We start from the raw sequence: 25,313 nt of genomic DNA, 5'->3' as shown, positions 1-25,313 counted from the left end.
CCTCTTAGACTGATATTGTATATTTTAGGAAGGTGTTTTTTTAAAGTGGCTAAAACATGTTTGATATCAACCCTTCTATACAGTAAGTTAAGGCTGAGCTATGGGGTGCGAGCCCCGTCTGTTCTGCCAACAGGGAGCGCACCGACCACCAGCTACTGTATGTAATACACAGATTATACATAACTATCTCATACAGCCCCAATTAAAAAAATCCCAAACAATCACTTTAACAGACTTTTATTTAAATGAAAATCTTTGATAGAATTACTTTAAACTTTTGAATTAAAACATGAAAAAATGTGGAGTAGCTGAAGATGGAGTTGATGTTATTGTAAACAAGATAATGGAATTTTTTTGTGGAAAAACTGTATTTCAGTGGTATGTCTTAAAACGTGTCTCTAAAAGCATAAAGGCATTGCACACAAACATTTATAACACTGTAATAGAAGCGCCATTGAGTGTTGTTTGGCTTTTATGTTGGATGTGTCGAGATTTTATCTCTGTCTCCAAATGCTTTTATTCCAATGTTCAAAGTTAAGTTACTTTTAATGAGTCCGACCAGCACTGTGTACATCACCAAAAACCAAAAATTCAGCAATATTTAAAAAATTATATTTTCTGTTCCTTTATCTCTAAGAAAATATACGATTACATTTGTGTTGGTGTTGGACTCCAACTGAACTGTGTCAGCCAAAACAAGCTGATCTGAATCACAGGAAAACAGAGGGAGCCTGGTCCTTCGCTGCTGATCTGTCTCTGCTTCCCGGTTCAGCAGCCGCGGGGCTGCAAATCCATCATGAAGAGGAGCTGTTTCTCTCTCTACCCTTATCTTCTCATCCATAGTCTGGAAATCTAATGATAAGAAAGGAACACGACTAATAATCTCCCTCTGTCCCTTCATTTTCTGAAAATGTCCTCTTTTTGAACATCAATTTTCACATCAATAGCGGTTATAGTTATAAGATCAGGAAGTAAACAGACATTTTTATTTGACCTGAATCCTTGAGATGGAGGAAAGAAGTGCACGTGATCTTGTTTCATTTGCAAATGTAAAACGCTCACACAGACCTGTAATCCTGTATGTCTCACTCTTATACTGTCAGAATTTGAGTGATCAACGATCCTGAAGTGATACCTTACAAAGCAAGAAAGAAGGAAGCCGTCATGTGCTCAGTGAAGGGCATCCGTCCAGAACAGAGTCGTATAGCTTAGCAGACGAGTCGCTACACACCTCAGCTTCAAGCTGCTCCATGGGAACTGGGGATGCATGGCAGCTGTTTCCCTGGAGACCTGGGACTAACGGGACCTGCTCTCTAATTACCTACGCCCACCTGAATCAGCAGCGCAGCATGGTGCACGCTTCAGCTTAGGACCCTTAGCACGGAAACAGCTAATGTCTCTTTGGCCTCATGCTGCTACTTTTGTTTGAAATAGTTGTGGAAGGAAAATGCATCAAGGCAAAAGGACAGCTAAGGACGTGGAGGAAATGGCACAGGCACTTGGGATACAATGCTGGCATGACTGTAGAGCTAAGCTGACAGGTAAATTTGATAAATGTTTAAAAATAAGTGCTGAAATTGCTCTCTTGCTGAAGACAGGTTGTGGAGGGACTGAGCGTCCCTTTCCCAGCCAGACAGATCTTGGGTTTGCAACAAAAACTAGCACGTACTGAACATGTGAGTGACACTATGTCAGCTAATTAAACCCCAGCGTGGCTCCCCTGTTCAAGTTAAAGGACATGATTGTTGGCGTGGTACATGAAGCGAGGCAACACTGTCTGCCCTCATTAAAACCGATGCAAAGAGAGTTGAAGGCCTTGAAATCGCCCTTGACACCAAAAGAACAGCACGTTAATACCAGACCTAGCTGGTGTACTTCTGCTAGTGGCTTAAATGTCTTTTATGATAGTTGACTCATGCACCCAGAGCTCTGGAAAGAGAGGCTTGACTTGTGTCCCCAAGAGCGTCATTTATATGTCCTTCATAGTGATGCACAGTCCAGCGTGGAACAAAAACTTCTTTGTGTTACAGCCTCTGTTTTAGTTTCGCTCACTTGTTTTTGGTCTGTTTTAGAGGCGAGCCACGGTTAGAGTGCAGACACTGTGTCAATTTCATGAAAATAATCTATCGTCAGCCATGAGGTGAAACCAAAGAGAGCTATATTATTTTAATAACACTAAGGGCTCAGACGCCAGTAAATTTGTGCATTGACAAAAACAACAAAGTAACTTCCATGACCTTTGACATGTGCAGACCAGTACTGTTTGTCCAGTCTGATTTTTCTGCCTTCTATGGGAAATTTGGAGCTGGACAGCCTCATAACCTCCAGGGAGGAGGCAGAGAAGGGGCAACTGGTAGAGAAACATTCAACAGGAAAGCTAGAGTCACAGAAGGTTACACTACATAGAGCTCAGGTTTGTCTTACTGTTTCTGGCTACCTACTGGAGAGGAATAGAAAGAGGTTTGGAAGGAAATATGCTATTATGTAACATAGTACCTGGAGCTCTCTGGTATCCCTATATGCCCTTTCCTTTAGGACTGTGAGACAAAACGGGCACACACTAATGGTCAGTATATAATACGACAGCTGCTGGCTGTTGTTCTTGAACTCCTTTCGCTTCGTGGAAACACAGGAATCTTTTCTCGAAGAGTTTGTCCAAGCTTGTTGTCGAAAGTGTATGTCTTTCTTAGCTTACTGAGTGACTGCACTGGGTAATAATAGCAGAAGTATTTTGTGTCATAACCCCAGGGCCCTCAATGGGTGGCTGAGCCCTTTGCGGTCAAGGTCCACATTACCATGGGGGGCGGTTGTGTGTAAACATTTGTTACCTCAAGCAACACAGACTCAAATCTGTTAATATTTGATTTTTTTGAAACATGCCAAATTAGGCTTTACATCTTGTTAGTATTTTTTGTTTGTAATAGTTATTCCATGAGGTTTAGGAGGAAATAGTTTTAAAAAATATTGTGTATGTTGGTTGAGTGTTTACTGCTTCTTAATTGCTTCTGTGTGTCTAGCGGCATGGGTATTTTTAAAAAACACTTTTCACCTTCACACTTTAATACAGCTCGCTGTACAGTAAGGACTGAAAACTCAGTTCCACTTTTCAGGAACATTATCTAATAAACTGCTTCCTTAGCTCTAGTGAAAAGTAACACGACACAATCAACACATGAAAAGAAACTGATTAAAGTGTTGAAATGGTTTTAGCTGAAAAGCCCCAAACTGGGCTGCTCAGCGGTTCCCCAAAACCACTCTCGTCTCGCTAATGAGATTTTGGATTCTTTTCTTCCAAATATTTGAGAGTGACGCAATTTAGAGGTTAGAATTTGGGACCCTGAAGGCAAATTCTGACAAGCCTTAAAATGCCTGGGAAGTGATTTCCTTTTGAACTGTGTCATAAATTCTAATGATGTTAACAGGTTTAATTGGGATCTTCTTAACTATAGGTTTGTTGTTTAATGTATACCACAAGAATTCACTGCCCCCCCCCCACCCCCACCCCGCATGCCTAACAGGATTAATGTGAATATGGCAATTATGACTTTTTTTACAACTGCGGTGCGGCAGTGAAACGCTGTGGGTCAACAACATCCATCCCCTTTTAAAAGATTATCCCACAAAAACACACATTTATATAGTTATGCACACACCGACATGAAACTCCTTCCATATTTACACACACTGCTCTTTATTTAGCATTATATACCTCTCCTCTTTACAAGACTCGCTTTTATTTTCATCCGTTTTTTTTAAGAACGATTAAAAATATATAGCTTTACCTTGTAAATTTTAATGCTCAAACAGAATCTCTATTTCTGGAGTGTGCTTGACAGGCCGACGTGAGCGAGCCTGCTGCTGTTTGTGTGGAGTCATGTTAAAAATGACAAAGACCTTGACATAGACACCCGTAAAACCTTCCTGTTCCTCTTTGGCAAGAGACTGGGCACCACTCACAGTCATGATTAACCCTCTGACAACTGTATAATTCCATGGATTTTCCACTGCGGCAAGCGTGCTACTGTTTAATCACTTCTGAAAAAAATGAAAGACAAGGGAACAAATGAAGGTTAAATTCTTTTTTGGAACAGTGTTTTCCTATTTGGATCACAATTATGAGTGACTGCTCCATCTCATCAAACAATACCATACATAATGGATTGTGCATTAGAGACTACCTTCATTTTGCCATATTCTTACGCTGCTCTCGTATCTGAAGCCAATGTGCAAAAGGCTGGAAGAAGTTGGCTATGTTGTTCTGGGCCAAGAGCATTTCCTGCATCTCCTTCGGTGGTGCATCCGCTCCTCATCCCAGAGAACACCGAGACAATGGAACAGATGGAGGAAGAACACTGTCCGTGCATCTGGTTAAATGCATTGAAAGGCCATTTTTAGCATGTCTCCCACTGACAGAGAGGCCTAAAACAACATTTTAGTGGAGCCGTGCCACTATTTCATGTTCCACCAGAGAAAACCTAAAGTGTAGTTCTTTATAGCAAAGTGCAACATTGATTTACTGACATTTCAGTACGCTTTGAAATGCTCTGTAACAGCAGAAAAGACGTTCAGATGAAACATTCTTTCAATGCTACCCCCCAGTTTCCACTGTGTTAGCGGAGCAGCGGGGTCATTTAATGTCAGGAGCTGACATGTTGCGTAATGTCATGATTTAGGCTCCTTTAATGGAAAATGAATCAGGAAATTCCTCATACTACAGTCAATATCCCTGTCCGTTATCGTTACCACTATTAACAATCTGCCTACCAACAGGAAGACGTGAATCAGTCCCAGAACTTGTAAAGCAAAAAATAAATGAACACTGTAAAATCTGGCAAGTTGATCTTACTTAAATAATCTTGAAAACCGACTGCCGTGAAAAAGGAGAGTACATATAACTAAAAATCGTAATTTCTGTTTACTTTATATCTGTTAAGTTTACTTGAAATTCAGCTGTATTTATTTATTTATTTTATTTTTTTTTTTTGCAACTTAAAAATGACAAATGGAATTAACTTGTTCTTTCTTAGCGTTAGCAACCTCAGTAAGATTGTGTGACTTAACATAAAAAGCTCTTCACCGACTATCAGTTTATTGCATTACAGTGCAGTGCTCATAGCTGCATCAGGGCTTTGTTTTCCCACTTGCCAGTGATTCACTTCATGGTGGTGTTTTTAATTTACTGAAATCTGAAATTGCAGAAGTGAAACCAAGCATGCATGCATTTTGTCAGCTCAAGACTGCCATAGCATTCAGTCTCATGATCTGAGGATTTTGGAAATTAGAACAATCTGTGAGGGCACAGAGCACATGGCAAGAACGCCCTCTAAAATGGCTCCAATTAAAGGCAAATGCTGCACAGTTGCTTTGATAAAAACCTTTTTCAACTCAGTATGTCTCATCATCTACGTGAGGGAATTTTTACTGATACAACGGCTTTGGCAATAGTTGAAATCTTACTGTGTTTTTGAAAAGCAGGTGCTTGACTCCAATAGCCTGTTAAGAGTCGACCTAATGAAAAGACGGGAGCACATCATTTAAAACAGATGTGAACGCACTGTAGTAGAAAACAGCACTCAAACAAAAAGAGGTGACCAGAAAAACATTGTTGTATGAATGTGGCTCATTGTGCTGGCCCATGTGTGTTTGATGGAGATGGTTGTGTTCACATTGAAGGTGGGTATGACTCACTTCATCCATTAGATCAGTGGCTGGGGTTTGGACAGCAGCCCTCCCCTGATACTGAGACCACCGCGTACAAACCTTCCCAAACAGCCATCTGCTCAGCATTTCTTCTCTGCTTTTGAATCTTTAAAGAGAATTGAAATACTGCAAATGTAACACTTTGTTGTCCAAGGACCAGTCACTGCACTGCTCTGCATGGCAGCAGTCATACTGCTGTGGGCCAAGTTTCCTTGAGCAAACGAGGCATGTCTGCCCTCCTTCTCTGGAAATAACTTTATTCGCTGTAGGAGCCCTCATGAGATCGCTGCATCACAGATGCTTGATACCCAAAAGGGGGACAGTATGCATTATGGTTCATCTCAGAGCAAAGCATTCCTGTTTGCATCCAGTGTAATAAAAATAGATGCAGCTTTCTTACAGTGTGTGGTACTGTATGTCCTTCACCTAGTTTTGTTGGTTAAAATCACAGCTCTGGTACAATCATTTTCACACTAACTAATAACACCAAGATCTCAACGCTTGCCAGAGTACTGCAGTATGTCTTAATTCTGTTTGTACATGGGTGGTCAAACCAACAGTGTGGGCTCTTTCTCAGTTTACTTTAGGCGTCTTTGCTTCTGTCATGTTGTCAGAGCAATCAGACTGACATATCTGTGTTAACAGTGTCCAGGGGTCAACGCTGAGGGTGATGCCGGGTTGTAATTTAGGCTTTGGCTGAGTTTGAAGAAGACCACGGACATGCTCTCTAAACTATTGCATTTTGTTTGACATTCCTCCGTCCAAAGACATCTGAATGTTCTGACTGAGATCTACTGCATACTGCATATCTGAGTGGTACATACAGTGTATTTATGCTTTTCATAGTTCGTCTTTGATTGCTGTACATTTTAGATTTGACCATTCTTTTTAGTGAATGTTTATTTATCTATTATGCATTCACTTTTACTTAATCCTTTGAAACCTGGGCCAACTGGCCCAGTTTATTCCAAGGTAATGAGCAACTTGAGAAGAAATTACCCCAAAATTAGCTAGAAATTAGTAAAAACTTACCAGAAAAAATACAGAAATAAACAAAAAGGCAGGAAAGTGAAAAAACAACAAGGAAATTACATATGACATAGGGGCTTTGAAAATATGAATCTGTTCATTTAAAATATATAATTATTTTGATTAGCAATATAGTTAGTAAGTTGAAGTAAGTAAATAGTTTAAAAATATATATATATTCCAAATTACTAATTTCCATCAAACTGCAGGACATCTCTCGCCAAAGTTGCTCATTGTCATTTTCCCATATTTTTGAAAGAAATGAATTTGCTCAGGGATCAAAGCTTTAAATACTTGTGAAGGGAGTCTGAACACAGCGCAAGTTTTATCTCATGTTTTAAAGTTTTACATTTGGTGAGATAGACTTAAGCCCGGTTTGCATAATATTACCTGAGGATCATAGGTGTAGGTTGCAGGGGTTGGGGGGATAAAGGAAACATATTCCCCTCAGTATTTAGAACATATGCATTTGCCAACCCCAACTAAAAACACTAAAGTAGCACAGGACTTTTATTTTGGCAAATTAAAAAAACACGAAAGTGTTTGATGCTTTAAATTTTCTGACAGATGACTCCCGAAACCCCCTGCTTCATGTGTCCCCCTCAATGTTTAAGTGAAACCGACACCCTTAATGGGGATCACTAGTAATTTGTAATACTTATGGCGTTTGCCTGATCCTAATCCCATGTTAATCTGACATGTCCATATTTTGTCAAGGAAAAATTCCACTGCAAAATTACGTACCAAACACCAAACAGGGGTCATGAGATAATAGTGTAAATCGGCATCTCTGTAATTATTGTCCTATTTAGGTTTTTTTTTCCCTCGTGCCTCTTGAGGTTTATCTCACTCTCATCTCACTACACTGAGAGCCATTTGCAGAAAAAGCAAGCTCAAATCAATAAGCAGAGCAAAATCTTGAAAGATAGTGTAATTGATCACATGTGACAGTGTGTGACAAAATTGATTCAGTTTGGTTAACAAAAATTTCAGAAAAAGAAAAAACGAGGTTAACACTGTACATCACTGCTTGTGGTGCTGTGTAGTCTTTCTCTGTTGTGTGGAGAGAAGCTGCACATGACTGTGTGTGTGTGTGTGTGTGTGTGTGTGTCACATCCAGGAGATGATGTCTGAGTAAAAGTTCTCTTATCCCACGCATGCTGTGCACAAAACAGAGACGTGGGGGTTTCATTTCTAAATTACTGATGGTAATACAAGTTCTGAACAGAGATTTTTACCAGTTTCTTGTAAAGAGAAGATTGATACCAGTTGCAGTTTTCACTGTATGGATATGAAGCTACATCTAGCAGCTGGTTAGCTTAGCATGACTGAAAAAAAGGGGAAACAGCTGGACTGACAATGTCCAAAACTAACAAAATATGGCTGCCAGTAACTCTAATGCTCACCAGGTAAAATGATGCGGATTTCAGAGTCTTTAGGTCACCATGAGGTTGCCTTTGTATGTGCCCTCCATTACTGTACTGATCAATTTTTAAATGTTGAAGGTTAGGGGAGCTTTGTCATGGTAGAATTGTCATTAAGGTTAGTAAATAATGGTGGCAATGTTTTTTTTTTTTTTTGGTTGTAACTGGGAAACAAACAGCAGCCTCCCGTATTAAAGTCCAATGTTTGTTTTGTTGATAATTACTATGTGCACTAGAGGGCTCTGTCACTTTAACCGATGTTGTTTTGGGGCTCTTACTGAAACATTTGATGATGTAGCTCTTTTTAGGATCCAGGCCCAGAACAGTCTGAATTAAGCTTCCCAAAATGTTGAACTGTTCCTTTAAAGTTCTCTGTGAATACCTCTGCAGACATCCAACAGTGTCTTAAATGATTGTGCTGAAAATGATCCTGAAAGTACAGTTCTTTTCCTCTGGAATAAATTCAGCCTAGCAATCATTATGCTTTCATTAACACCCCATAGTCTGTGCTCAGGCAGTAAAGCAAGCATTAGGGGAAACAGCACTTGATAATGCAGCTCTGCTGTGTTTACAGGCAAAGCTTGATTGCGGACTCCATCGCAGCCTCATATTCACTTCCTGTGTTAATCCCCTTTGCCATAGCAGATCTTTCTTTTCTGAGGCAACCGCGAGGGCGTGGGGGGAATTTCACTTCTGCTTTGCTTCACCCCAAACACCATTCACCCAGGGCTCATATAAAGAGCCACCATATCCTGCTAAAACAAACAGCATTGAGGAGGTAGAAACAAATGCTTTTGTCTTTGAGTTATATTTAGTTCCTGCCTGCCTTCACCCATACGCCGTGTCTCACGAGACTTGTTTGGCCTCAAACTGAATAGGTTGTATATGACCATGTTGGAAGCTACGGAAATCCAGATGCACTTTTCCTCTTTATTTGATATGAATAATGTCAATACAGTCAACCTTCATACATGAAGCATAAAGAGAAACCCTGTTTGGGGCATTTGGGTGTTTCCCGGTAGCTCACTTAGTAGCGTGTGCACTACAAGGGTTTGGACACATTTCTGCGTTCTGTGTCTACAGATGCGCACACGGTTCCATTCATATAGCAACTGAGTTTTCGTGTTCACATTCTGTGGATTTCCCGATCTACACTCCATTCCAGTTGGTTGCAGTAATGCACTATAACATTGCCAACTGCCATAAAAGTCGAGAAGAAACTAGTTCTTGACAAACCAGTTAGAGGTGCACACATCACCAACTGGTCCAGAGTGTGGAACAAGAGATAAAATTATGTAACTGGAGCGTGCGCAGTAGTTTGCTATGTGTACTGTCCCCGCACAAATAAGGCTTCGCATGGGCCCTCGCAGACATGGGCAGATGATGAACCTCGCGGACAAAAAGTATGAAGCTGGCTTAAAGGCTTGGACATGCTTTCCACATTGAACGTGTGCAGACAACTGCGTTAACACGGATGCACACGTGGCTCTATTCATAGCAGAACTGACGGTTCTTGTCAGATGAAACAGTAAACAAGAGGGTTGGGAGGTCGTCCTATTGCTGACTTTGGGTGAAAGTAAAACTAAATTATGCTGCTGGAGTCAATTTCTGTCAAATATATAACTCATAAGTATCTATGTTGTGAGGCGGCTGCGACTGGCTGAACTGCAGTTTTTTGGACTGGCCTGAAGTGTGGCACGAGAGATTGGAGCGTGGGTAGTTTGTGTGCTTGCAATGCAGTCTGCACAGTTACAAAAAATGGGCTGCACATGGACGTGCACATAGGGTTTGAGCTGACTCTTGCTGATGACTACATTTGTAACACTGACCGAAGCGGAGCCATGCTCATACATATGAATTGGCCTTAAGGCTGAGTCCTCAAGGCCTTGACACACCAAGCCAGCATCAGATAACTAGTAGCAACGAAAGCCCCCTGCTGCTTCGCCCTCATATCGCCATGTCTCGGCCAAAAAGTTACACAGGACGTATGTATACTGCCATCTACATACCAGCAGACGGCGATCGTCTGTAAAAGTAATTTAAAACAGGAAATCGGAAAACCGCCATGACACTAGTTAGCCAACTAGCACATTAACAACACAACCCAATAGTGAAAAAACAAATTGTATTTATTGTGCGCCAATGAACAACCAGGAAACAACCTCCCTCCGTCTTTACTTTAGCTGTTTGTTTACATTTTTTACTTTTCACTTCCATTTCTTTTCACGTACACTGAGCTGAACAGCCAATCAGAGTGATTTCATTCACAGATGGGCTTCATGGCTGTTGCCGCCGATTCAACATGCTGAATCAGCAGGAAAAAAACCAACAAGGGCCAACAAGGGCCAATAGTGTGGGACACAATGCGGCGACAAGGGCTGGGGGTACTCGCTGTTGGTCCAATGAGGGTGGATGGCAGACCATCAGCTTGGTGTGTCACAGTCTTTAGCAGAAGCCGGGGTTAAATTCTGCTCAGAGGCCCTTAATGTTTTGTCACCTCTCTCTTTTTCCCTCTTTTCTTGTCTATGTTGTCTATCTGTACAATCCAATCCAATAATCCCCCCCCCACCACCACCACCACCACCACCACCACCACACACACACACACACACAAACACACAAACAAAAAAAAGAAGTAAACCGTTTTTCTGCTCTAACTAGACACAGTGAGACCAATACATTGACGTCAAGGAATAATAATTTGCACACATCTACATTTTCATGCACGCTAATTTCTTAACCAGCAGGCCATGTTCAGGATAGTTGACACACAGCTGCTGTAGCGCCTCGAGCCTCTCTGATTCTCCACTATGGGAGATACCGCTGTCCCGGCACTCCCTTCACTGATGGTCTCAGTCCTATAAACCCTGCAGGCCATGGCTCCTCAGAGAGCTGTGTGGTCCAGAAGACAGGAAACAGCTTGAGAGAAGCCCAGCAGTCAAGGCTGTGGGAGGGCAGAGGATAGGGTGGGAAATAAGGGGATTTCCTCATATGGCGCTTGGACTCTTATTAAACGTGTGTTTATCATTGTGTCTAACATGTGAATACGTGTTTGAGTGCTGATAACCTCCCTGTGATGGGATTGTGATTTAAGAAACTGTCACCAAGTATCAGTGATCATCTTTGCTGTGTATTCAGATCGGTTTAACCCCTTCAGGATGCCACTCAAAAGCAGAAGATCATTTTTAAAGCAAACATGATCAAGGATCTCTATAATCATTTCATTGTGATCAAAGTCTGTGTGCATGACCCTCTCTATGCAAATGCACTGACGAACAGCCTTCCTTTAGATTTGGCATCCCCTTCCAGCAGGATGTTTGTCCTATAGGCTACACACTCATTAGGCTTCATCACAAGCTTTGAGTGAATAATTAAATGAATTATTCAGAGGCTCTGTGATGCTCTTGAGGGGGATCAGCGCTTACTGTGTCTTTAAAGTCGTGCAGAGGGGAGCCTATACTAAAGAAAGGAGGGGGCTGCTGTGCGCCAGTTGGAGGTGTCTGCCTGTCGCAGCGGCTTGAGGTTGACATTAAGAAGAGCGCGTCCATGCTTCAGCGGGGAGATACGGCGCGATCTGAAGCCACTGATACTCCGATTGAACTGGTTCCAGGCAGATACTCATCAGACCGAGGATACACGGATGGACAGAGAAACAGTGCACACGGAATTAACTTGTCAGCCGGTGCGAGAGATTTCTGGATATAATGGGGAATACGACACCTAAACCTTTAATAGGTGAGACTTGTTATTAATGTATCATTCAGGAGGATTGCACACACGAAGCGGTGTCTGCGTGAAACAGCTCGATAGCCAGAGACAGAGAAATACACATGGCTAGTCCTGATTCCTCTTTATTACTTGTGCTCGCTGTGCACAGAGACGCGCTTCCCATCACGGGGGAGCTGAGCGTGATTCCCAGGGAGCGAGACCAAACAAGCGCTCCCTGAAAATACACTTTTTACTCACCATTTATAGAACCTTAGTCAGAACCATGTAGTCTGAAAGAAACAAAGAAATAAAGGGCGATAGTTGACTAGTTGATGATTGTCAAGCATGAACAGCATCACCAGAAGTCATTAATATTTTCAGTAAAGCTCCTTTCCAAAGAGCCTATCATAATAAACATTTTATCTTTAAAAATCTATGTTTAGTATTGTCTTAGCAGCAAAAGACTACTCTTAATTCTGCATCTCTGATTGTAACAAATGGCCAATTTCCAAATTACATGTGCATTAAATGGCTCGCCAGTTTCTGGGTTAGGGCTAGGGATTGGTTTATTTTTTTCTATTACATTGTGTAAATCTGGCTTTTATTTCAGACTGATTTTTTTTATTTGCCATATAATATTGTTTTACATGGAGAGATGAATGGATAAAGTGTATTTAATCAATCCCAATTAAATAATGCATTACAGCAGCCAAGTCACAAATCACAAATTGAACAAGGGGACAAATTAGAGGTCAATAAGAAACAAAATACTACAAAATAGGACCATGGCTCTATAATACATTCAACTATACTGGTAATATTCTGCTGTTACACCAAATATCAAAGCTATCTTGTATAAACTACATGCTCAAGTGAAGTATTCCTGCATATAAATTGACTGCAAGCCCCAGTTTTTGCATAAAGCTGTCATTATGAGCTCTCAGAATATCACTTTGCCACAACACCTACAGCACATTACTTGATAATCAGTTTCCCATATCACTTTGATTTAATGTCTGTCACACTCCCACGCCCCCCAACAGACCCACTCGGCGGCTAAATGATGTGGTTACTGCCACCAGAGCCAGCTGACGTAGGGTTTGGACTGAGAACAGTTAGTCACAGAGGAGCAGGAGCAGCGTGGGTCCTATTGCTTGCACTGTATGGTTTCGATTAACATGGAATTAATGGAATATCTGTGTTTGCTTGGTCCCTATCAGGGATATGCACAATAGCTCAGAAATAATAGGTTAATCTCAGTCAGTATAGTCATTTTGCAGGCCTGTGTGTGATGAAGAAGTCATAATAACAACAGCTATGAAAAGAGTATTAAGTGAGGTCATGGAGGTGTTTTACCTAGAAATTCGTGTTCACAACCTCTAGAAGCACAGATCTGACAAGACAGCCCCTAAAATTCCACAGAGGCCGTCTTGCTCGATGAAAGAGTTACAGTACGATGAACCAATGCAGCCTAGAGATATGAGAGAATAACGAGCCAAAGATAACTCTGACGAATGCACATAATCAGTTTTACATTTCAAAAAGCTTTCTGCGCACAGCAGCTTGTCTTGTGCAGTCTTATGATTGCATTTATATGTGCTTTTTCTTTCATCAGGAAAAGACAGGGAAAGTGCATTCCCATAATTGATGGGTGACCCTCGTGCGGTGGCAGAAATGAGATGAAGAATGAACACATTTCTGACCCTGAACTGGTCTCTTTCAGTAATTTCAGTCAATTTGATCACTTCTGTAAATTTAGACATTTGTTTCTGGCTCTCTCCTTTCTTTCACTGTCCTCATGATATTAGTAGTCCACAGTGCAAGTGTCCTCTATATTGCTGTCCAGTATCAGCAGAAGGTCTGGCTCGTAATCCATACCTGACATAGACCTAGCTTCAGCTCATGTATTACCATTACATCTGAGCTAAGTGACTCAAATATGAATTATTAGGGTAAATAATAATCCAGTGGTCTGCAGTTAACAGCACTTACAGTTTCTCTGATGGTATTTCCAGAATCACCAAACTCCTTCAGCCATCTGGTGTTTTCTCAGCTTGCACAAAAAAATAAAATAATAATTTTCATTTTTAAAAAAAAAAACCTGTATTGGAAGCATTGACTATTTCTCTTATCCGATAGACTGGAAATTACACCCTTGCTCTTTATGTGCAACAATAGAAAAACATTAAAGCATTTTTTTTCAGTCAGCATAGACAAATATGGGTGATAGTAACATTCTTTAAGGAGCCCTGTAGAATATTCTTGTGAACAAACAAAAGTTAAGTTTACATTTAGTGTTGCTCATTCAAATGTACTGTGTCTAAAAAATGTGTTGGGAGCATTTCCTAAATTTAGCGAGCCAGTTATCCATGTCAACCTGCTAGCTGTCGTCCTCTTCACTGCCTTTGTTGGCACATTGCTGCATTACTTGGCGCATTACAACCACCGTGGTGTGAAACTACTGGTAGGGCTGTGTAGTTCATGTGCATCCTCATGCACAAGGCAAATAAAAAAGAGACTCACTTAAAAAATTGCTCCAAATCTCGACTAGAGGTCAAAAACTCCTCATAGTACCTCAAAGTTTAGTTTGCATTGTTTAAACAAAAACGGCATTTTAGGGTTACCCACTACCGTTTTGATTAGGAATAGGGATGTCACTTTCAGTTAATTTTGCTCACTCATTAGGCGGTATCTAACCGGTTTGTTCTTAAAAAAAGAAAAGAAAAAAAGACATAAATCACAAGAGGCCTTTCCTTTTAATTCGGGGCTCCATTGCCTCAGTCACTTAAGCGTGGCATTTCAAAGTGCTATCCAGTTAGAGGTGGTAAAATTACAGTTTTCTTGATTAAAATATCTTGCCTTTTTAAAAAAAAATTATGTTGGCATTGCTGTCAGACAGCCGGCCAGCAACACTAACTTGCAGAAACATGTACACCGCCCAGCCATTGGTCTCCCCTGGTTCCTTGGCTGCTCTGCATTGTGCATAACTGGGGATGGGTGGGAGTTAATGAATGAGCTAGCAGTGCTGCTTATTCAACAATTATATTTGGTAATGGCATCTAGGTATCAGAACACGTTGCTGCAGAAAAATTAAGTAATACCATAGCTAAGTATTTTTGATAACTATTTTAGCACCACCAGCTGTACTGACACTCCTAACAGTGGTAACAGAGCTAACAGTGATAACATGGTCAACAATGCTGGAGTGGATGCATTTTTTTCCACAGCAACCCTATTGAGTAGGGGGGGATCACCAAATGAGCGGCCATCTAGCCTTACCATTCCTGGGTGTTTTGCAATGCAGTAAACTGAAGACAAGCAAAATGAACCAATAAACAGACATGTGTAACTGGTAACCATTGACATAGATAATTAGGAAGTTGCAATTTAGGAAGTGGATTAAAGTCTTTTTGTGTTTTTGTTAATTTTAGTTAACTTTGAGTCGATAAGCGTCCTGCTGGGTTTTTCAAAGTTCGCCTGTGGGTCGAATGTAATGTTAATACACAGGAGGCATAAACTTGGGCTGTCACTCAGTGCATGACCTGGTGGGCTATGCCTTTCATCTAATAATGGCAAACAAGTGTCTTTAACAGTCTTCACTGTAGGTCCTTTAACTGCAGAGTCCCAGGGCATCCCTCTATCAGTGAGGCAGTTAAGCCTGAGACCTACTGATCCTCAACATTTTTTTTTCCACATGCTTTACCCAAAGTACATTTTCTCCCTCAAAAGCCAAAGAGTAGAAAAGAAAGGGGCACCCGCACATCATTTGAGATGTTACAGATGTTCTTGCTGCTGCTTCATAGTTTAGAATATAATCAGTGATAATGTCTAATTTAGGAAATGTACTGTGGAACATTTCAATGAGTTATTGTCTTTGCACCAGATCACAGTGAATTTTAAACAGAAATGTAATCACTGTGTGGCCCTGGAGGCGAGTAGACACACCGCCTCCCTTTGAATATTGTATTTCAGCCATTCTATACCATAAACACTCATCTGTAGCTTTCATTTGATTTAATATAAAACCCATGTCCAGTTTGTCTTGATTTATTTCTGATCCTTGTTGATTTGTTTTGTGACGCTCATGAAGAAATTCCTCTCCAAAGTAGGACATTGACCCCTGTGAAGATAATATCAAAGATTAAGCCTTTAATTATGGTATTTCTTCACTGACTAGGCACTGTGTGATTCATTCTCCACTTCTGAAGATAACCGTAGAGGAATGAAATGGGCTATTCAGGGTTTGTTTATGCTGTAGGCCAAGGGTGTGTGTTGTCCATAAATAAGAGGAAGCTTATCACATCTGTTGTTGACTTTCTGCCGATTTTTTTTTTGTTGTGTTTTCTCTCTCCTGTGATGACAGTTATATTAGTACTGCTCAAATATATGTTGATTTGACATAAACCAAATGTCTCTTATATTTTCCTGCTGTATATGTACTTGGGTTTTGTCTAAATTTACCTTGTTTTATTTCTGTAATATAAATTTCCCATATAGATGCGGTAAGAAGACTGATTTGGGACAGTCTGCTTTTTTATACTGTCAACGTGGGTTATGTGCCAGACGAGACTGTTTAATGTACTTGTTGAGAGGAGCAGAGAGGCTTTACAGTGTCAGTGTGGGAAAGGAAGTGTGTGAGACTGTGGGCTCCTTTACATAACTGGCCTCTGCCCTCTAAACCAACTGCCATGGACCACTTGCAAACGAGTTATTGTGTGCTGATATGTTTGCCTCTTTTTCCAACAGCTGGTGTCACTAACATTGCCTATCTGACCTTCTCTGAGTCCCACAAAAGCAGACCTGCTGTTCACATACCACATTGCTCCCTCAGTTGGTTGAAAGACTCATTGATGGCTTTCTTTTCTCTCCCTGTACCCCTGATACTTTTGGTACCCACAGATGCGACTCTGCAACCCCGCCCAGTGGCCAACAGGCAGTACTACACTGTACCTAACAATGGGGCAGGTGTGGAGAGAAGAACATCTGCTGCTCCGGTCAGCATCAATGTGGAGTCACCGCGCTTTCACCCCCACGCCAAAGGCAAAAATATCAGGCTGGATGGGCAGCTTCGCCGCGCCACGCGCAAGAACAGCTTCTGTAATGGCATCACTTTCAGCCACAGGCCTGTTCACCTTTATGAGAAGGTTTGTTATCAACATTTTATCACTCACTTTCAAAAGCTTAAAATAATCCTTCACCCACAAGATTATCAGTCACTCACCCCTTGTTATATTGAATTAGTAAAGAAAATTTAAATGCATGCACATTGGAAAATGAATCCAACAACTCAGAAAATTCTTGATGAACTGAAAATCATAGGGGTCCACATTTAGCAACAGCAAAATTTTATTTAAACATCTTATTACATACTCTCACACAATTTGTACAGTATAATGCAAGCCTCATTTATCCAGTCATATACTTAGTACTTCCCAAACACGTGTTTCTGTTAAAACCTCACTTTTTAAAACAGTTTAAACCTATGTGCTTTCCCAGGCACGTTACATGTCCGTGTGGAGACTGTTTATGCGTAAGTGTTTTAAATACTAAGGTTTTAATGAATATGCATGTGTTTTCTGAGCATACAGCTGGAGAAATGAGACTATACTGGATTATACTGAACAAGTTGTGCGGGAGTTTGAAGTTTTGATGTAGTTTTGCTGTTGTAAAACATAGTGCCTATTTTATTCACTTCATCAAGATTTTTTCTCTGTTTTTGGATTCTTCATTCACCATAGAGGCATGCGAGAAAATCAAAGCTTTGCTCATGAATTCAACATAACACAGGGCGAGTAATTGATTTGAAAATGATAATTTTGTCAGTGAAATATTTTTTCGAGGAAATAGGAATTAAATTGTGTTAAATGCCTTTCATTCAGGTACGTCTTCGCTTGAGTGGTGTGCACACTGGCTGGAGTGGAGCCCTACGCTTTGGTTTCACCAGTTTGGACCCCAGCGAATTGGTTGCTACAGACATCCCCAAGTACGCTTGCCCAGACCTGGTGACACGGCCTGGCTACTGGGCCAAAGCTCTGCCTGAGAGACTGGCCTTAAAGGACAACGTGTTATCCTTCTGGGCCGATCGCCACGGAAGAGTTTTCTACAGCATCAACGAAGGAGAACCCATCCTCTTCCACTGTGGGCTCAGCATCGGCTGTCCACTCTGGGCCATCATAGATATCTATGGCATCACTCAGGAGGTCACACTGCTTGGTAAGCACTCTATCACATTGTTTACTTGCTGTGTAAAATTACTCCTATAAAATACGTATTGTTTCTGTCATGGCTGCAGCTGAGAGAGGCGAGCAGAAGCTGACTCATATTCAAAGGGAAGTGAAACAAATTTCACAACTGACTGGTTATGTGCAATCCATCATTACAATTCATATATACCCAAAAAAGTATTGAGTAATGGATATTTTTTGGCTGCACTCAGAGCCAGTTAGAAGGCTGCGTATTTTGACCATGGCTTTGACAACCCCGAAACCTCAGGAACTTATTTTTATAGTGTCAACACATTCACAGCTAATTTAAGCAGCTTTCTGAGTTCAGAGAGCAGCTGTACCATGAAGCTCTGCAGCAGCAGAGGCTGATATACTAATGGATCTCACCCGGAACCTCTCACTCCTAACAGCTCTTCACTCTCTTACTATCACTTTCCCGCGCTTTGTCACTTTCTCCCTCTTCCTTAATTTCCATCACCCTCTCCCCTGCTACTCCCTCTCGTACTCGCTGGGTGTGTTTATCTTCAGTCTGACAAGTGCTATGGCCATGTTTGGTCAAGGCGGCAGATCCCAAGAGCTTTGGTGAGGGGCCAGTGCACTCAACTGCTCCAGCATCCCTAGAAATAGTAATAAAGGAATGTATCATAAGTCAAAGAGGGGGACTACAAGCGCAAGACTTATTTATATCAGCCCCTTAGACATAAAAAAAATCAGCTGTGCCATGAACTCTGTGCGTAAAGCTGCTTAGAGAGCTGGAAGAAAGGAAATGAAATAGGGAGGTAATATACTGGTGACTGTCAAATAAACTGCTGGTCGACACAGCTTATTTGCACTAAAAAGTTTTATTTAACACCACAGCAGTAATCACAACAAGAGTAGCATAGGAAAGGCTCTCAGATATTTATGCTGTCTTAATGGTTCCAAGGAGTGTCCATCAACATGTGTATCCAACACCTTGCCTAGGACTGGGTATTTGTGCTTGCCAGTACCCATACTGGTACTGGGAATGGGTACAACCCAGTACCAAATAGTATTGAAATGTCTCCAGTCACATGCTACCTGCATTCCAGCTTTTATACACCAGTGGTCTGATTCTGGGCTTCCTGTCTAATCGGCAAACTTTCTGTTGCTGCCATCTCCAGAGCTGCTCTTCTCGGGTATCATTCAGTTGAATGTCTGTCCAATCAGCATGAGCTAACACAGCAGCAGTGGCCAGCACTGGACACAGAGTCATTAAATGGTCTCAACAAACTCACACCAACACCAAAACAGATTGACTCTGTTGTTAAACCCATTAATAACCATTTGGTAACATTAGCCGTGTAATGTTAACAGTTACCCCTGTCACCGGGTGTATGCTGCAGGGTAAACTCTCACAACAGTCTCCAGGGTTGGGGCTCACTGCAGCATCAGCAGCAACTACAACCCATACAGTCTGTGGTGTGGTGAAGTCAACATGGTGTAATTGGTGTTGGAGTTAGTGTACTGAGAGCCACCAGTAAGTTTGAAAGTATGGCTTTTCTTCACAACACTTATTCACATTGTAGGTATCGAATGAAGCACTCTGTTGGTATCAGTATCACTTCAAGAATACTGGTATTGGTACTAGTATCATGATTTTTTGAACAAAACCCAAACCCTGACCTTGACACTAAATAGTGGCTAATTGTTTGAAACACATGTTTAATCATGTATTTCTCACCTGCTTGCTGTCAGCCACAGTGGAAAGATGTACTAAATAGCACTACTGCTGTCTTAGTTCAGTTTTTATTCCTGCTTTTTGGTAATTTGTGTTTTTAGTCACCTGTTTGTTTTTGTGGATTTTACCAGCATTAAATGCTCTCTCTTTGTTCACACACCAGTTTGCTTTTCTGTGCTCTGCATTTGGGTCCTCATTCTTCCTCACTCATGACAATTGTGTTAGATATACTCTGAATATATTAAGAATATTCACGGTGTGTCAGGTCATACATTTGCAAAGAACGTTGATGAGAACTAATCAGCAAATACTTAGATAATTCATTATGTGAATATTTGCTGGTTTCCTCCTTCACTTTGTTTCACTATTTTCTTGTGTTTTTTAGACATGTTTTATAGATGATTAATGAACTGATAAAATAATCAGCAGATAATTCTACGATAAAACGAATCATGATTTGCAGCCCTAATAAGTACCCATATAAACAGAAGAACATCAGACAGGCTGCAGTAACACATGCAGATCATATCTCAGCAATCAGCTTTTCCTCTGGCATCATAGAAGAAAAAAAGAAAAGGAAGTGACCTGAGCTTACTCGGGACAAATCATATGATGTGATACCAGTGTCATAAACTTGATTCTTCTCTTTTTCCATCACAGAAAGCTCATTTGCTGAGAGCGTGGGATCCAGCTGCCTGAGTGCAGCCCGTCTGAGTGCCTATCTGCCCCAGAGTAGCCACGACTCAGCCAATTACAGCAACAATCAGCTGGAGAACAACCAGGCTGCTGCTGCCAAGATGGCCAACCTCCAGCTGAATAACTACGCTCAGCTCATCCCCTGCTGCTCCTCCACCTCTTCCTCTAACACACCGTCCTCATCCAGCTCCACTGGATTCAGCGTCCCGAGGGTGGTCAGAGGCCTTCCTTCCCCGCTGGACAATGACTTGCACTTTCACCCCGTCCGTGGCTCTGATGTAATACTCTCTGCAGACCGCTCAGCCGCCTGCATTCACTTTCTGGACAGCAGCCGAACTCTGGTGTTCAGCGACCGGCCGCTGCATGTGGGTGAGACTTTGTATGTGGAGGTGGGACACCTCGGTCTGCCCTACTTCGGGGCACTGCTGTTTGGTTTAACATCCTGTGACCCAGCTAGTCTGCACGCCGGGGACTTACCGGCAGACCCCGAGGTTCTCCTTGACCGTAAAGAGTATTGGGTAGTGCACCGGGGCTTTCCCATGCCTTGCTCTGGAGACGTGCTCAGCTTCAGTCTGCTGCCCAACGGGGAGGTGCATCACGGGGTGAACGGAGTAGGACGTGGCCGGCTGCTCTGTGTGGACTCCTCTCAGGTCCTGTGGACCTTTTTCACCCTGCATGGGGCTGTCAACAGACTCAGGATACTAGGTAAGCTGAGCATTTTTACAGTAACACAGAGAGGTGATATCATGAACCAAAAACCCAAAATGAGGGTTGTGTGCTGAACTGTTTCCTCGCCTTGTGTAGCTGCCCCACAACCAGCGGAGAGTTAAGGAGGTTACAGGTCACACACAAGAAATATTCTGGCACAAAGTCACCCGTAAAACATTGAACTGTTGTATAGTGTGTTAATTTGTGAGCTTTATTTTGTTTACAATGAACTGAGCCTGTCTAGCTTTTATTTTCTAGAATGTCCAACTTTTCCTTTTATAGTTGAAAAATAAATGTCCCAAAAGGACACACTTCTCAGTTATAATCAGTCTATTCTTGAGTTCAGGCAGGGCCTGTAGTTTATTTTTTCCCTGACTAAAGGAATGCAGTTGAGTAGTTTATGTCTGCATGTGTCTGTTCAGTTTAGAGCTGTGACCTATCTCTCCTCGTCCTAATACTCCCACATAATCTCCCACCAGCTCAGACCCAACAACATTATCCTTAAACAGTTCACAAAAAGAAAAATCACTCTATCAGACTTCTGATAATGCAAATATACATATCTAATCTGATTGGTTAGGGAGGATCCGTGTAAAAACTCACTCATATACTCAAATAGTTCACTGTACGGAAGTGACGGCGATACAGTTTCATATACGCTTTGTCTGAATGGCACCTTTAAAGGGGTCTCATGAGTTGGATTATCTGGGTTTTGTTCATGTGTATTTATCTATGTGACACAGGAACACTGCAGTCCAGTCCTCCCTCCACATCCCCCAGCTCTTCTCAGAGCAGCAGTCCAGACGACAGTGACTCAGACCTGGCGTTCAGTGTCAACAGATCCTCCTCTGCCTCTGAGTCCTCTCTGGGTAGGTTACCAAATGTTGACAGCATGCCTCATGCAACAATGTTTATAGAAACCCCCACAAGGTCAAGGCAGGGCGGCTCTTATTGTGTAGATGTGTGTGTTGGACTGTCCTAGATGATTCATGGGAAAGACGTTTTGTTTCACTTTTAAAGTGGAAACATCGTACCTCCTTTCTTATATCACATTTCCAATTTGTTAAAGATATACCTCCATGATTTGGTACATATAGAGATGTAATTCTTAATTCATTAGTCAGCTGGCAGCCGGCAGCATTTTTCATAATCAATCATGAAGTAATTTTTAAAGTGAAAAAAAAACTTAGCTTTTTTTAAGCTGATAAATTGTGAGCATTTTGTGCTTTTCCTCATCTTAAAAGGACACTTGACTACCAAAAAATACATATTTTTTCTCTTACCTGTAGTGCTAGATTGTTTCAATGTGAGTTGCTGAGTGTTAGAGATATCAACCATAGAGATGTCTGTCTTCTCTCCAATGTAACGAAAATAGGTAACACTCAGCTTGTGGTGCTCAAAGCGCCAAAACAATACATCTGAAAACTTAAAAGCAACGTCGCTTATCAGAAACAATGGCCTGGTTCCTCAAGATAATCCACAGACTGTTGTGAGCAGGAACTATTTTCTTTCTACCAAACTATACCCGTCTAATGCAGAAGGAAGTGTGCATTTACTCCTAGGTAACATTACAGCTCAGCTTAGGAGGATGGCAATAATGTGCATGAGCCTCTTGTCCATGAGCAGATACACTCTTATGTCTGCACAGTGATACAGTTGACGGGTATAAATTGGTATAAAGATAATAGTTCCTACATGAAACTGCTCACAAAAAGCTCTGTGGGTTATCTTGAAAACAGTCTATGTTGATAACAATATAGGCAGGGGGAAAAAATGTGTATTTTTTGTTGTTGTTTTGAAGTGAACTGTCTTTTTAAAATTATATGGAATTTAATATTTTTGAGTCTTGGTCTCTGGGTTAGACAAACAAGACGTGATAGCATCACCTCAGGCTCAAGGAAATTGTAATGGATACTTTTAGCTGTTTTCTGATTTCAAATACATTAATTGAGAAACTAATTGGCATATTGATTAATTTTTGGAAAACTGTTAGTCGCAGCCCCAATACAAGCTGTTTTGTCTGGTTTGAATGATTTAGCAAAGATTAGATTCTAACATGGAAAACCGTATTTGTCATGGCTAATAAAAGAAAGAAAAACAACCCAAAACCTGGCATGCTCTTCCCATAGCAATGACAAGAATAATAGTTATCAACGTTTATGCTTCCATGTCTGCTCCATTTTATAGACTCACTTGTTTTCTCTGTTTTCTTTCTTCTCATCTAGTGACTGCTCCCAGCTCCCCTCTCAGCCCTCCTGTCTCCCCAACTCTCACTGCCTCAGAGCTGCCATCTGCTGGAAAAAATGGAGAATGCACCATTTGCTTCGACCAGGACGTGGACACAGTCATCTACACCTGCGGACACATGTGTCTGTGCAACGACTGTGGGCTGAAGCTGAAGAGACAGATCAATGCGTGCTGCCCGATATGCAGGAGGCCTATCAAAGATGTGATCAAAACATATCGGCCGTGACGATGCAGATGTTTAAACAGGTGTTGTGACTGCTGGATGCCACCTGTGTCCCTTTCTCAGGCTTGACTGGACATGGATCTTGGCCCAAATCGGAGATTAGCCACACCAGGACAAAATGTGCCTATATTTCCATTTTACATGGGTAAATCATTTCTGGAGACAGACTATGCTCTTTATACCCAGAGCAGCGATGACGCTCATCAAGAAGAGATGAATCACATGCTCCCTTTTTGTATTGTCAATGTGATGTCTCTCACGTCACATGTGTTTGCCGAGCAGAGAAGCCTGCTGTGAATATTTTGTCCTTACCCTCGTTGTCCTAGATTTATGTGTGCTTCAGCAGAATATGCGGACCGTAGTCTAAGACTTCTAGTGCCTTAGATTTTTGTCACATTGTGTGTCCAAGTAATTATGCTAACAATCCTAGCCATATTTTTCAATGTACAGTACAGAAAGCCTGTGGAGAAAAAGGCACACAGGTTCCAGAATTTATGCAATAAAAGGTGTAACAGTAAGTGGAAAGATGTGATTGTGTGGTAAGTGTGTTCAGTAGTGTGGTTACGGAAAAGTATGTTTGGAAAGTACAAAGTGAAGAATCTGGTTTTGCACTTGGAGCGATTAATAAAAGTGGACTATGTGTGTTTACAGTGTGTGTTGTTTCAGTAAGATTTGTTTTTACTTAAACACAGTTACTTTTATTTAGCCTCAGTAGAACCTTTGCTTTTCTACCTGAGATGGACACTCCTGATCTCATAATGAGCAATTAGACAGGTAAGTTGAAGAGTATTAAGTTAAAAGAAATTGCATCAGTATTTCAGTTTTTTGCCTTTTTAATGGGAGTTAGATGAAATAATAATAAATAATAATAAATTTATCCGTACAGCTATGTGTATATATAGCGGCACTTTTGAGTATCATAACAGTATTTTGGGGGTAAATACTTGAGCATTCCTGATACTGCTACTGGGTTTTTTTTGATAAAATATGAGTCAGCTTTTTTTTCGTCATGATATTTTGATACAGTCCCAGAATAAGCCTTGATAAAAAAAATGGGGTGGGTGAGTGGCGGGTCTGCTTTTTTTTCGTCCTACAAAGATCAGGCAAAGACAAACAGATCAGAAGATGTTATACGCTCATTGATTGACCTTTGGAGGATGAGAAGTCATGAAAAATTTTCAGTTTAATGACAACTGAGCAAATTCCACCCAAGATCATGTGATATGACAGAAAGCCCCACAACAGCTACTTGATATACAGGTGGAAACGACAGGAGCTCAAAAGATCACTTTTTATTTCAAGGAAACAGTAACTGAACATCACATGAGACTTAAATCAAGGGTCCAGGACTTAAATACATGCTAGAATGATGAAGGGACAAAGGAATAAGGGGATGAGGTAGAAGAACAGGCAGGGAGCTGACTGGCTGGGAGAAACTGAGGGTGGGACTAATGAGGCTGATGCAGGACAGGTGTGTTGCTGGGTAAATGAGGGAAAGGCAGCACAGAAACACAGGAGGATAGAAACACATTAAAGTGAAACCCAAAAACCAAGAACACACAATCCTCTTACATCTTAGGGTAGCGAAGTGATGAGGTGGAGATCTTGCTTTTGATCTCTCCAGCCGTCTCATTTGGAAAACCACATAAAAGGTG

At 41.3% G+C, this 25,313-nt stretch overlaps 1 protein-coding gene across 2 annotated transcripts in view; it reads left to right on the top strand.

Annotated features, from left to right (window-relative positions):
• Nucleotides 1-24,311, top strand: part of neurl1b (neuralized E3 ubiquitin protein ligase 1B) — a 31,679-nt gene extending 7,368 nt beyond the window's left edge. Inside the window, exons 1-6 of one of the 2 annotated variants that reach the window (XM_042493969.2) lie at nt 11,540-11,888; nt 16,761-17,005; nt 17,741-18,074; nt 20,445-21,185; nt 21,932-22,057; nt 23,414-24,311. In XM_042493969.2, coding sequence (XP_042349903.2) covers nt 11,858-11,888; nt 16,761-17,005; nt 17,741-18,074; nt 20,445-21,185; nt 21,932-22,057; nt 23,414-23,661 — 1,725 coding nt within the window. In that variant the 5' untranslated portion in view covers nt 11,540-11,857 and the 3' untranslated portion in view covers nt 23,662-24,311. Of the gene's footprint in view, nt 1-11,539; nt 11,889-16,760; nt 17,006-17,740; nt 18,075-20,444; nt 21,186-21,931; nt 22,058-23,413 lie in introns of those variants that run through there. The other variant, XM_042493968.2, reaches the window with a different exon arrangement.
• Nucleotides 24,312-25,313: the final 1,002 nt, after the last annotated feature.

The sequence above is a fragment of the Plectropomus leopardus genome, chromosome 8 (genome assembly GCF_026936395.1).
Source record: "Plectropomus leopardus strain MGB_pleo_1.0 chromosome 8, ASM2693639v1, whole genome shotgun sequence".
Lineage (NCBI taxonomy): Eukaryota > Metazoa > Chordata > Actinopteri > Perciformes > Serranidae > Plectropomus > Plectropomus leopardus.
Note: the sequence above shows the minus strand (reverse complement) of the source record. Positions and strands in the feature narration are given on the sequence as shown.